Source organism: Bufo gargarizans, chromosome 6 (genome assembly GCF_014858855.1).
Source record: "Bufo gargarizans isolate SCDJY-AF-19 chromosome 6, ASM1485885v1, whole genome shotgun sequence".
Classification (NCBI taxonomy): domain Eukaryota; kingdom Metazoa; phylum Chordata; class Amphibia; order Anura; family Bufonidae; genus Bufo; species Bufo gargarizans.
Window position 1 is genome coordinate 205,648,521 of NC_058085.1, and position 14,665 is coordinate 205,663,185.

Below are 14,665 nucleotides of genomic sequence, written 5' to 3' on the forward strand. Positions count from 1 at the left end.
TTGAAAGGCATTGATTCGGATCCGGCCTTAAGCTAAACGTCATTTCGGCGCATTGCCGGATCCGACGTTTTACTTTTTCTGAATGGTTACCATGGCTGCCGGGACGCTAAAGTCCTGGCAGCCATGGTAAATTGTAGCGGGGAGCGCGGGAGAAGTATAGTTACCGTCCGTGCGGCTCCCGGGATGCTCCAGAGTGACGTCAGGGCGCCCCACGCACATGGATGACGTGATCGCATGGCACGTCATCCATGCGCATGGGGCGCTCTGACGTCACTCTGGAGCGCCCCGGGAGCCGCGTGGACTGTAAGTATACCGCTCCCCCGCTCCCCGCTCCTACTATGTCAACCAGGACTTTAATAGCGTCCTGGCTGCCATAGTAACACTGAAAGCATTTTGAAGACGTATCCGTCTTCAAATGCTTTCAGTACACTTGCGTTTTTCCGGATCCGGCGTGTAATTCCGGCAAGTGGAGTACATGCCGGATCCGGACAACGCAAGTGTGAAAGAGGCCTAAAGTTGAACCAGAGTGACAAAAGAGAAAAGTAACTGTAGCCAAATCCGTAGATGAAGGTACTAGAGGTCACAAGCTGAATGACAGAAGCAGATTTTTACAGCACAAGATCAAAGCAGAAACTAAGCTGAAGTTGTGGTGTATGAGATTTCCATCACAAATTGTAATCTTGGTTAGTTCCTTGTTTTATCACCATCATTCATTCTTGTCAAAACCATTTTCAGCATCCCGTGCAGCTCGCCTCTCTAAGGCCAGTTGAATGTCTAGCTGCCGTAACTGCTTGAGAAAACCCCGGTTAGGAAGTATACAACGATGTTTAAGGACTTGTGCAATTGCATCAACAACGGTCATTTTTTCATAAATCATCAGGTAAGCCAGAACGAGAGAGGCAGAGCGGCTCCGACCCATAGCACAGTGGACTAAAACTTTACCTGCATAAAAAGAAAGACATTGCTTTTTCTAGTGTTTATTATAAAGATGTGTTTCAAATTTTACCAATTTTTAACAGTTAAATATGAATGTTGAATGAGCTACAGATACCAACTAATAACAACTTTTGGTAGGCTTATTTGGAGATTTTAAAGCGGTTGTCTCACGTCAGCAAATGGCATTTATCATGTATGCAGAGTTAATACAAAGCACTTACTAACATTATGTGATTGTCCATATTGCCTCCTTTGCTGGCTTGATTTATTTTCTATTGCTTTATACATTGCTCATTTCAAGGGGTTATGACCACTGCTGCAATCCAGCAGCAGTGGCGGTGCTTTCACATTGTGGTGGCCGGAACCATGGGAGCACACATGCGCAGCAGCTCCAGTCCCAGAACCTCATATATGCTATGAAACAGTGTCCGTAACTCTTAGAAACAAGCAGTGTACAGATGTAGCAGGGTTAGCACTCAAACTCTTAACTCAAATTTCTTAAATCCTCGTGTTATCTTGAAACAAAAGCCATTGAAAAGCAATTGAAGGTGTTTGCATAGTTTAGATAACACATCTCAGAAATCTCTGAAAGCATGACTGGTAACTCTACTACATTGGGGTATAATGCTATGGAAAAAATGAATCAAGCCAGCAAAGGAGTCAATATTGACAGCCACAAAACATTGATAAGTGAATTGTATTAACTTTGTCGACATGATATAAATGCCATTTTTTTTTAAGTCAGACAACCCCTTTAACACCAGTTCCTGTGCAGCCATGCCCTCCCGTGTTGGGCTAGCACAGAGAATTTCTCTAAACCGAGATGCACCAAATTGTTACATATTTTGGTGGAATTTATGCCAATATCTAGGTACATTCACATTAGTAAATGTAGGCCATGATCTTTGATGAATGTCACAATGTAGTAAATCAAATTTTAGGAAATTCTGTTTACACAATGCACTTAGAAAAAAAAGGTGTGCTTTTTGGTTCATGTTGCTGTTTTCAATTATTGCTGATTGATCTCTAACACAAATGTAAAAACAGAAGAAATATGCCACTCTTCTTTACAGAAGCACAACTGCTTATTTTCTTGCCTGTAAAGTGCAGTGTTGGCCATTGATTTAAATCCTCTTGTGTAAAAATGAAAAATTCACAATTTTCAAAATTTCAATTTCTCTGCTTCTAAAACAGAAAGTTATACCTGATAAAATATTTATTATTTAACATTTCCCGTATGTCTACTTTATGTTGGCATCATTTTGGAAATGTCATTTTATTTTTTTAGGACGTTATAAGCCTTAGAAGTTTAGAAGCAATTCTTAAAATTTTTAAGAAAATTTCCAAATCCCACTTTTTAAGGACCAGTTCAGGTCTGAAGTCACTTTGTGAGGCTTACATAGTGGAAACCGCCCATAAATGACCCCATTGTGGAAACTACACCCCTCAAGTTACTAAAAACAGATTTTACAAACTTTGTTAACCCTTTAGGTGTTCCACAAGAATTAAAGGAAAATGGAGATGAAATGTCAAAATTTTACTTTTTGGCAGATTTTCGATTTTATTACATTTTTTTCTTTAACATATTGAGGGTTAACAGCCAAACAAAACTCATCATTTATTACCCAGATTCTGCGATTTACAGAAACACTCCACATGTGGTCGTAAACTGATGTAAGGGCGCACGGCAGGGCGCAGAAGGAAAGGAACGCCATATGGTTTTTGGAAGGCAGATTTTGCTAAACTGGTTTTAAATGTCATTTCCCATTTAAAGCCCCCCTGATGCACCCATACAGTAGAAACTCCCAAAAAGTGACCCTATTTTGGAAACTAGGGGATAAGGTGCCAGTTTTATTGGTACTATTTTGGGGTACATATGATTTTTAATTGCTCTATATTAAGTTTTTTGTGAGGCAAGGTAACTGAAAAATGTCCGTTTTGGCACTTTTTTTTTTTTTTTTTTTTTTTTACAAAATTCATCTGACAGGGTAGATCATGTGCTATTTTTATAGAGCAGGTTGTTACGAACGCAATGATATCAAATATGTCTACTTTGTTTGTTCGTTTCAGTTTTACATAATAAAGCAATTTTGAAAAATAAATTATGTTTTTGTGTGTCCAAGCGATATACTAGAATATATATCAAAGCACAGGGAACTCTGGAGCTAGCTTGTGAAAGCGATGCAACCAGAGCACTGAATGACAGGCACTGGGCGCTTAAAAAGAGGAAGCCAGCGATCAAAAATTCGTACGCACCCCAAAATAGTGCCAATCAAACAGTCATCTCATCCCACAAAAATCATACCCTACCCAAGATAATCGCCTAAAAACTGAAAAAACAATGGCTCTCGGACTATGGAGACACTAAAACTTGATTTTTTTGTTTAAAAAATGAAATCATTGTGTAACACTTACATAAATAAAAAAAAGGCAGACATATTAGGTATCGCCGCATCCGTAATAACCTGCTTTATAAAGAGATTACATGACCTAACCCCTCAGGTGAATACTGTAAAAAATATAATATAAAAACATTGTAAAAAAATGCAATTTTTTTGTCACCTTACATTACAAAAAGTGTAATAGCAAGCGATCAAAAAGTGATTAGCACACCAAATCAAACCGTCATCTCATTCCGAAAAAAATAAACCCCTACACAAGACAGTCACCCACAAAATAAATAAAACTATGGCATTCAGAATGTGGAGACACTAAAGAATCATTTTTTTTAAATGCTTTGTTAAGTAAAACTGCACAAACAACCCAAAAAACTAGCCATATTTGGTATTTTCGCGTCTGTGACAACCTGCTCTTTAAAAATACCACATGATCATACCTGTCAGATGAATGTTGTAAATAACAAAAAATAAAAACGATGCCAAAACAGCAACAAAACTGCCACCCTATCCCGTAGTTTCCAAAATGGGGTCACTTTTTTAGAGTTTCTACTCTAGGGGTGTAAAAAAACATATGGCATTCCTTTCCTTCTGCGCCCTGCCGTGTGCCCGTACAGCAGTTTATGACCACATATGGGGTGTTTCTGTAAACTACAGAATCAGGGCCATAAATATTGAGTTTTGTTTGGCTGTTAACCCTTGCTTTGTAACTGAAAAAAATTATTAAAATGGAAAATCTGCCAAAAAAGTAAACTTTTAAAATGTGATCTCTATTTTCCATTAATTCTTGAGGAACACCTAAAGGGTTAACAAAGTTAGCAAAATCAGTTTTGTATACCTTGAGGGGTGTAGGTTCTAAAATGGTTTCTACTCTAGGGGTGCATCAGGGGGGCTTCAAATGGGACATGGTGTCAAAAAACCAGTCCAGCAAAATCCGCCTTCCAAAAACCGTATGGCATTCCTTTCCTTCTGCGCCCTGCCGTGTGCCCGTACATCAGTTTACGGCCACATATGGGGTGTTTCTATAAACTACAGAATCAGGGCCATAAATATGGAGTTTGGTTTGGCTGTTAACCTTTGCTTTGTAACTGGAAAAAATGGATTCAAATGGAAAATCTGCCAAAAAAGTGAAATTTTGAAATTTTATCTCTATTTTACATTCATTATTGTGGAACACCTAAAGGCTTAACAAAGTTTGTAAAATCAGTTTTGAATACCATTGTACTCGCGCAAAAAAAAAAAATTAACGCAATTGCAGTCAAAACTGACGGAACTTGCTTGCTAAATGGTGCGAGTTTCACTGAACTTAAGGGGCGAGAATTCCGTGCAGGTGCAACGAGCGAGGTGAACGCATTTCACCCGCACTGAATCTAGACCCATTCACTTCAATGGGGCTGTTCAGATGAGCAGTGATTTTCACGCATCACTTGTGCATTGCGTGAAAATCGCAGCATGTTCTATATTCTGTGTTTTTCACGCAGCGCAGGCCCCATAGAAATGAATGGGTCTGCGTAAAAATCGCAAGCATCCGCAAGCAAGTGGGGATGCAGTGCGATTTTCATACATGGTGCTAGGAGATTATTTAAGCAAATTGATAAAAGACAATTTACTGTATATTTTTCCCTTATAACATGGTTATAAGGGAAAATAATAGCATTCTTAATACAGAATGCTTACTAAAATGTGGCCTGAGGGGTTAAAAAAAATTAAAATAAAATCAACTCACCTCATCCTGTTGTTTACGCAACTGGCATCATTTTCTTTCACCATGTGATGAGCGCGGTGATGTCAGCGCAGGTCCTGCTGAATGAAGATAGGAGATTTCTATCTTCATTCTGCAGGACCTGCGCTGACGTCACCGTGCTCACCACGTGATCAAAGCGATTACGTCATCAAAGATCCTTTGGCAGGTCCTGAAAGAAGAAAGAAGATGATCCCAGCTGCGCGAACAACAGGATGAGGGGAGTTCATTTTTTTTATTTTTTAATGCCTAAAGCCACATTATACGTAGTAAGCATTCTGTATTAAGAATGCTATTATTTTCCCTTATAACTATGTTATAAGGGAAAATAATAAAATATACAGAACACCTAATCCAAACCCAAACTTCAGTGAAGAAGTCCAGGTTCGGGTCTGGGTACCACAGTCAATTGTTTATCACGCGTATGCAAAATGCATTGCACCCGTGCGATAAAAACTGAACATCAGAAACGCAATTGCAGTCAAAACTGGCTGCAATTGCGTACCTACTCTCACGATTTTCCCTGATCATAGACTCAACGCATTCGGACCTAATCTGGACACACTCGTCTGCAAGAGGCCTAAGGGCTCTTTCACATGAGTAATATTGATTGTGTCAGGATTTGTTAATGGAAAAATTGATGGTTTTGCACACAAATGCAATTAGTTTTTTCTGCAATTGGGTTCAGTATGCGCTTTTTTTTCCTTCCGGATTGTCTTGTGATCAAAAAGTAAAGAATAACAATTTACATCTCCTAGTAACCATTAGTAACATAGTAACAATTTAAAAGGCTGAAAAAAGACATCTGTCCATCCAGTTCAGCCTGTTATCAAGTTGCAAGTTGATCCAGTGGAAGGTAGAAGCAAATTTTCCTCAATTTAGGTGAAAAAATTCCTTCCCGACTCCAATCAGGCAATCAGAATAACTCCCTGGATTAGCAACCCATCTCTAGTAACTATAACCTGTAATATTATTACACTCCAGAAATACATACAGGCCCCTCTTGAGCTCTTTTAGTGAATTCAACATCACCACCTTCTCAGGCAGAGGAGTGAAAAGCGCATTTTATCTGAATTGCATCCGGATACCTTTCGATTTTCACACAAGGCTCATTCACTCCTATGGAGCCAGGACTGCATAAAAATTTACATGCTGTGATTGTTCCGGAATGCAAAGATAATGTGTGAAAAACGATGCTCATGTGCACAGACCCATTAAAATGAATGAATCAGGATTCAGTCCAGATGCTACACACATCACATCTGGATGGAAAACTCACTTGTGTGAAAGAGCCCTAAGGGTTGTTTTACACAGACTATCTGGCAGACAATCGTAAAACACTCCAATTCATTGTCAGATCCTCTGTGAAGGTGACTAGTGAAAGTCAAAATATTGAAAAATTTTATTTGGCTGCTTTGCCTAATTTTACGAAAAAATTTGCTACATGATAAATTAGATCATTACGAAGTGCATTTCTTTGTAGGTAGGGGGTGCAATGACAGGGATTTCCGATTGCGCCACCCCCTTTCATTGTACCCCTCAGATGCCACGTTTGTAGCTGATCGCAGCATCAGACATTAACCTTTGAAGGGTAAAATTTTTCAAAAATACATTAAATCATACTTACCTCATCCATTTGATTGCGAAGAGTCGGCCGCCACCATCTTGATTGAAGTTCTAGCACAAAACTCGCAGTGGCCCGTAATTTTTTTCTACCCTCGGCGCGCATGCGCAGTGGCCTGTAATTTTTACCTACCCTCGGCTTGTTCACAGCAACTCTAAGTGTGAAATTTGTCTACCCCATCGTTGTGCCCCTGCGCCGACATACCTCCTTCTCAGCCACTCTGGTGGCGAGAAAACACCACCTTCCAAACTTTCCGGTGCAGCTACGTCACAACAGGAAGTGATGAGGGTAGCAAAATTTTGCGGGTAGCAAAAAAATAACAGAACTCCGGCACCCGACCTCTGACAGGGAGCTGCCGTCCGCACAATTAACCCCTCAGGTGCCGCGGATGGCAGTGCCCTGTCAGAGATGCGTCCACATCACCATGGGAACGCCTCAGGTTTAGAATATACCATCGGATCTGCGTTTTCATGATCGTGAAAACTCAGATTCGAAAAAGCTAATAGTATTATTTTCCGTTATAACCATGTTATAATGGAAAATAATAAAGTGAAGTTCGGGTCCCTATTGACTTTAATGGGGTCCGGGTTCAGGGTCAAGTTTAGGTCAAGTTCGGGTCCCGAACCGAACTTTGACCTAAAGTCCTCGGCTGTCGGCTGTGCAGGGCTGCGCACAGGCATGAGGGCTGAGGCGCTCTGGGGGCACTGACTGGGGGGCCTGGGGGCTGGGGGCCTGGGGGCTGATGCAGAGGCACTGACTGGGGGGCCTGGGGGCTGATGGAGGGGCACTGACTGGGGGGCCTAGGGGCTGATGGAGGGGCACTGACTGGGGGGCCGCTGGTGAGAGGCACTGGGGGCTGATGGAGAGGCACTGGAGTAAGATGGAGAGGCACTGGGGGAAGATGGAGAGGCACAGGGGGCTGATGGAAAGGCTACTGGGGGCTGATGGAGAGGTACTGGGAGCTGATGGAGAGGCTCTGGGGGCTAATTGAGAGGCACTGGAGGCTGATGGAGAGGCACTGGGGGAAGATGGAGAGGCACTGGGGGAAGATGGAGAGGCACTGGGGGAAGATGGAGAGGCACTGGGGGATGCTGGAGAGGCACTGGGGGATGCTGGAGAGGCACTGGGGGCTGATGGAGAGGCACTGGGGGCTGATGGAGAGGCACTGGGGGCTGATGGAGAGGCACTAGGGCAGATGGAGAGGCACTGGGAGATGATTGAGAGCCACTGGGGGCTGGTGAGAGCCACTGTGGGCTGATGGAGAGGCACTGTGGACTGATGGAGAGGCACTGTGGGCTGATGGAGAGGCACTGTGGGCTGATGGAGAGGCTACTGGGTGCTAATGGAGAGGTACTGGGGCTGATAGAGAGGCACTAGGGGCTGATGGAGTGGCACTAGGGGCTGATGGAGAGGCACTAGGGGCTGATGGAGAGGCACTGGGGGCTGATGGAGAGGTCCTAGGGGCTGATATGAGGCTACTAGGGGCTGCTATATGGCTACTGGGGGCTGCTATAAGGCTACTGGGGGCTGCTTTGAGGCTACTGGGGGCTGCTATGAGGCATTGGGCTCTTATCTGAGGTCTGATTCATATTGGGGTCTGAGCTGAGGTTTGATATGAGGTCTTATTGGGGTCTTATTAACATTGGGGATCTTTTGGGGGCTGTTAGCTGAGGTTTGATTAACATTGGGGGTCTGATTGGTGGTCTGACCTGAGGTGTAATGAAAAATAGTTTTTTTCCGGAGCAGCTTGGAGAACAAAGGCCTCACAGTCTCCCACACTCCTTCTGCCCGACCAAGCCTGTCAGCCCCCCTGAGACCAAGCCTGTCAGCACCCCTGCGGCCAAGCCTGCCAGCACCTCTGAGGCTAAGACAGCCAGTACCCCTGAGTCTTCAGAACTGTAAGTAAATTATATATAAGGGAGCTTTTAATATGAAAGCGATGAATTATGCCTTAACAGACATATAGCTCAATTCCAGTTTTTGTTTACGTTCTATGGGGGGGGGTCGGGGTGGCAGTGGATCTTGGGTGAGTTCCCACACTTTTTTCCCAGGACTTGACCCCTACTCACGGTCGTGTGAATGCAGCCATGTAGGTAAAAATTACCAGAGTTGTTCTTTAATGCTAATTTTATATTTTGGTAGATGGGGAGGCACTAAACTGCACTACTGCCACAAACTTGGGGCTTGTGCATTTAGGATCCATATTAGTATACAGTGGCACTGATTCCCAATGTGTATTTTAGCATGTTTGCTTTGGTTTGTTTTAAAGGGTTACTCTCATCTCATCCTTTCATGGTTGAGACAACAATCCTCATAAGTGGCAAGCCCTCTTGCTTGGCATTTTTGGGAACTGTTTATTTAGGGTAAATTTGCCAAATAGCATAACTTTATTAGGATATCATTCTGATATTTTTATCTTAAAGGTGCTATCTCAAAATTAATTTAAAAAAATAAAATCAGCTATAATATAGTACAAGACAATCTCTAACAAAGCTGCCCTGTGCCTAATATGGTTCATGAGCTCCCCCATTCATTGCTACAATTGCTATTTCAGACAGGCAGCTCAGGGGCATGTCATTTGTGCTGCAGCTCTTTCTGTATAGCTGTGAAAGCTTTTAACATTAGATACAGCTGATGGCAGTGGTAAAAGAGCGAATCTTCAATAGAAGCAGATCAGTAGTGTCATTTGGGGTACTGAACTGAAGCTTATTCTTCAACAGTATTTGACAACAAATACCACTAGAGAGAGTTAATTGCATGAATATTTTACCACTCCAATTGAGCTCCATAGTATCTGTATAATGTATAAATCAATATACATTGAGTCCCTTCTAGTGGTGGATGCAGACAGCTCGAGTTTTATAATTTACAGTGTTTAAGCGAAGTAGAGTAATTTGAACACCATGTGTGAAAATTGGAGTTTGTTTTAAAGGGGTATTCTAATAAAGTAACTTAATTTTTGAAAAACTGCATTAAGGCTACAAGCTGTGACCCAACCAGAACCCATACCTATACATATAACCAGAGATTCAATTTACCTTGCAATCCATTTGTCTAGCTCCTGTGTGAGCCTGCAACACACTGAGAGTATCATGGCGCCTGATCTTCCCTCACAAAACTGCAAAGACTACAATACCCACAATGCCTAAATTTCCTGGTGTGATTTTGTGCTTGTTCATGAGTGTTGATATTTATTGATTGGCTGCCTGATATCACAGTCCTGTCATGCCCCCTCTACTCAGTAATCACCAACACATTAAGGCTACATGCACATGACAGTGAAAAAAATGGACGCTTATTATACTGATGCCTTTCTGAGAAACGGACTTTAAAAATGTACCCATTCAATTGTATGGGGGCAGTCTGTCAGTGAAAAATGGACAAGATAAAACATGTTCTATTTTTTTAAGTCAGTTTTTCACTGACAGTCAAAAAAACTGCCGTGTGAATAACCCCATAGACTACCATTGATCTTAAAACAGACTTGTGATGGCCGTTAAAAAATGTGTTGTGTGCATGTAGCCTAAGGCGGGTGCATTGCGGGAATACGATTTTTCCGCGCAAGTGCAAAACATTGTAATGCGATTTGCACTCGCGTGAGAAAAATCGTGCATGTTTGGTACCCAAACCCGAACTTCTTCACAGAAGTTCGGGCTTGGGATCGGTGTTCTGTAGATTGTATTATTTTCCCTTATAACATGGTTATAAGGGAAAATAATAGCATTCTGAATACAGAATGCATAGTAAAATAGCGCTGGAGGGGCTAAAATAAATAAAAAATAATTTAACTCACCTTAATCCACTTGTTCGCGCAGCCCGGCATCTCCTTCTGTCCTCATCTTAGCTGTGTGGAGGAACAGGACCTGTGGTGACGTCACTCCGGTCATCACATGATCCATCACATGATCCATCACATGATCTTTTACCATGGTGATGGATCATGTGATGACCGGAGTGACGTCACCACAGGTCCTGTTCCTCCACACAGCTAAGATGAGGACAGAAGGAGATGCCGGGCTGCGCGAACAAGTGGATTAAGGTGAGTTAAATTATTTTTTATTTATTTTAGCCCCTCCAGCGCTATTTTACTATGCATTCTGTATTCAGAATGCTATTATTTTCCCTTATAACCATGTTATAAGGGAAAATAATAATGATCAGGTCTCCATCCGGATCGTCTCCAAGTAACCGTGCGTGAAATTCGCACCGCATCCACACTTGCTTGTGGATGCTTGCGATTTTCACTCAACCCCATTCATTATTATGGGGCCTGCGTTACGTGAAAAATGCACAAAATAGAGCATGCTGCGATTTTCACGCAACGCATAAGTGATGCGTGAAAATCACCGCTCATGTGAACAGCCCCATAGAAATGAATGGGTCGGTATTCAGTGCGGGTGCAATGCATTCAACTCACGCATCACATTCGCGAGGAATACTCGCCCGTGTGAAAGGGGCATAACACTCCCTTTGTTTCACAATGCCATACTATGATGCCAAGGTAATTGTTAAGGAAACACAGTGGGTAGCAGAGGAAGAAAACTACTATTATAACTACTGAATGGTAAATATGTGAAATTTACATTATATTAGGTAAATATTGATAATGTCATATTTATGGTAACCGGAATACCCCTTTAACCATATGTTTGCACTTAGGTGTGATTGAGAAAATTAAGTTTTATTTTTATGTGCCTACATTTTATACTTACTATTTGACTTGTTTAGTGCCTTGTGAATGAATTCAGCTGCAGGGTGAAAAAACTGACTTAAGTCAAAACTGGGTAGATCTGTTGCTTCCACCCCATAATACTCCACATCCATATCACTGTAATACTCTGCTCCTGTGTCCACATTCCAGCGCCCATGTGCAGCATTGAGAATGTGAGTGAAGCCATTTTTCTCCAAACCATAGCGTTCTAATGCAGTTTTCCTTAAAAAAAAAAAAAAAGTTAAACAAACTTAGTGTACTAATTTACCACCATTTTATTGACAGGAAATGCATGCTAAAATGTTCGAGTATTATGGCTTGGATAAATTTGGTGCAAAGTATGCTAACACAGACTCAAACAAAACTGACTTCAAATATTGCCCCCCTCATAAATTCCCTCCATGAAGTTTCAAAAAATATTATATCAGAAGTTCTAATCACATTTGGGTGTAATCTAGCATTTGTTCATTAACCCATTAGTGATGCTTGGCCTTACTGACCAAGCGTTTTTCTTCCTTTTTTCATCGTCGGGTTCCAAGAGCTATAGCGTTTTTATTTTTCCGCATAAGGCCCCTTAGTGACCGCCGTAAAGGGGTTAAGTTGGCCATTCACATTACATGTATGTCGTCCAATACTGCCAACAGTTTTTTCAAGTGTATGGTTGGCTTAACTCCCAATCGTAGCTTCTTATATGTTGTTCTTAATTAGGTTATAAGCACATTATTACTATACTCACTCGTCTCCAATGTACAAGTTGGGGAAAACTTCATTTACATGGGTGTATTTGGCTGCTCCATGCCAAAATAGTCTCTCTAACTCAAATGCCCCAGGAGTGCTATATCCAGTATCTGGATCCACAGCCACTGCTGCATATGCATTAGTCTTCTTACGGCTAGCTGTGTCAGCAGGCATTCTTGATTGGGAAACTGGCATAGATGTACTGTTCCTGTGGTCTCTATATGGGTAAAAGTGTGCAGAATTAAATCTAGGTCCAGATTCCAGATATTCTTGGGTAGTTAAGAATTTGAAAGATAAGCAGTCAAATGAATAGCTTAGGAGACTGAGATACACACATCGCAAAACCTAATGCCTTGCCACACAGCAAAGTCTTGAAGTGAAATGAATTGTTGCACATACCAATTTATCACAGGATAGTTGATAAGTATATGATTGGTGGGAGTCTGACTGTTGGGACCCCATCGATCACAAGAATGGGGGTCCCGGAGTGCCCAGAATTAATAGACTGAGGGTCATACATGTGCACTGCTCCATTAAACTCTGCGGGACTGCTGAAGAAAAGTTGATTACAGTGCTATATCTGGAAGTCCCATAGAGATGAATAGAGAGGCAGGGGTTGTGATGGGTGTGTGGGTCCCAATGGTCAAACCCTCACTATACTTAGCACTCTCCGGTGGATAGGTGGGAAATAGTTATGATGGAGCATCAAGAGAATTTTGATGCTTAATTTTTACATGGATGACTCAAATAATATAACCAGGTATGCAGTTGCGTACATAGAGAAGTAAGGGCCCCATAGCAAAGGTAAAACCAGGCCCCCCCACACAGGACAGAAGGGTTTCTGCCTAAACCCTTTTCAATGAACCTTTGGACATTTGTTCACTGCCTCATTTTAGAGGGTAGAGTTCTGACCAAGTTTTTACCCCCAGTAGAAGAGGGGATAATTCCAACTTGACCCCCTCTTGCCCTGGGCCCCATAGCAGTCGCATGGTCTGCCACTATGGTAGTTACGCCCCTGCATGTATGTGTCATAATATATCTGTCACGGTCCCTCATGTGACTGATGGCAGGAGATCAAGAAGACCGGCTGAGCGTGGAGGAATCTAAAAGCCTCCTTGATTTCTCTTGATTCAGCATTGATAGGGTTAATGACTAGGGATGAGCGAACTCGAACTGTATAGTTCGGGTTCGTACCGAATTTTGGGGTGTCCGTGACACGGACCCGAACCCGGACATTTTCGTAAAAGTCCGGGTTCGGTGTTCGTCGCTTTCTTGGCGCTTTTGTGACGCTTTCTTGGCGCTTTTTGAAAGGCTGCAAAGCAGCCAATCAACAAGCGTCATACTACTTGCCCCAAGAGGCCATCACAGCCATGCCTACTATTGGCATGGCTGTGATTGGCCAGAGCACCATGTGACCCAGCCTCTATTTAAGCTGGAGTCACATAGCGCCGCCCGTCACTCTGCTCTGATTAGCGTAGGGAGAGGTTGCGGCTGCGACAGTAGGGCGAGATTAGGCAGATTAACTCCTCCAAAGGACTTGATTAACTGATCGATCTGCAGCTGTGGATCATTGAGCTGCTGATCCTCAATTGCTCACTGTTTTTAGGCTGCCCAGACCGTTTGTCAGTCACATTTTTCTGGGGTGATCGGCGGCCATTTTGTGTCTTGTGGTGCGCCAGCACAAGCTGCGACCAAGTGCATTTAACCCTCAATGGTGTGGTTGTTTTTTGGCTAAAGCCTACATCAGGGTGAAGCTGTCACACCAAGTGCATTTAACCAGCAATAGTCTGTTTATTTTTTGGCCATATACTACATCAGGGGCAAGCTGCGCCTGTCACCAAGTGCATTTATCCCTCAATGGTGTGGTTGTTTTTTGGCTAAAGCCTACATCAGGGTGAAGCTGTCACACCAAGTGCATTTAACCAGCAATAGTCTGTTCATTTTTTGGCCATATACTACATCAGGGGCAAGCTGCGCCCGTCACCAAGTGCATTTAACCCTCAGTAGTGTGGTTGGTCAAGCTATCACACCAAGTGCATTTAACCAGCAATAGTCTGTTCATTTTTTGGCCATATACTAAATCAGGGGCAAGCTGCGCCCGTCACCAAGTGCATTTAACCAGCAATAGTCTGTTCATTTTTTGGCTATATACTACATAAGGGGCAAGCTGCGCCCGTCACCAAGTGCATTTAACCCTCAGTAGTGTGGTTGGTCAAGCTGTCACACCAAGTGCATTTAACCAGCAATAGTGTGGTTATTTTTTGGCCATATCCCAGTCTAATTCTGTCACTAAATCCATACCGGTCACCCAGCGCCTAAATACTAGGCCTCAAATTTATATCCCGCTAAATCTCTCGTTACCGCTGTCCTGTTGTGGCTGGGAAAGTTATTTAGTGTCCGTCAAAGCACATTTTTTGTTCTGGGTTGAAATACAATTCCCAATTTAGCAATTTCATAATTTAGTGGTTTCTGCTATATCAGAGCTATTTGAAATCTATCCCTAAAAGGGTATATAATAT

The 14,665-nt window shown here is 42.4% G+C and overlaps 1 protein-coding gene across 1 annotated transcript in view; it reads right to left on the minus strand.

The window, feature by feature from the left end:
• Nucleotides 1–408: 408 nt before the first annotated feature.
• DUSP29 (dual specificity phosphatase 29) overlaps nucleotides 409–14,665 on the minus strand; it is a 98,092-nt gene continuing 83,835 nt past the window's right edge. The window contains exons 2-4 of the mRNA XM_044298836.1: nucleotides 12,145–12,363; nucleotides 11,410–11,630; nucleotides 409–942 (exon numbers count right to left, since the gene is read on the minus strand). Coding sequence (XP_044154771.1) covers nucleotides 707–942; nucleotides 11,410–11,630; nucleotides 12,145–12,341 — 654 coding nt within the window. The 5' untranslated portion in view covers nucleotides 12,342–12,363 and the 3' untranslated portion in view covers nucleotides 409–706. The remainder of the gene's footprint in view (nucleotides 943–11,409; nucleotides 11,631–12,144; nucleotides 12,364–14,665) is intronic.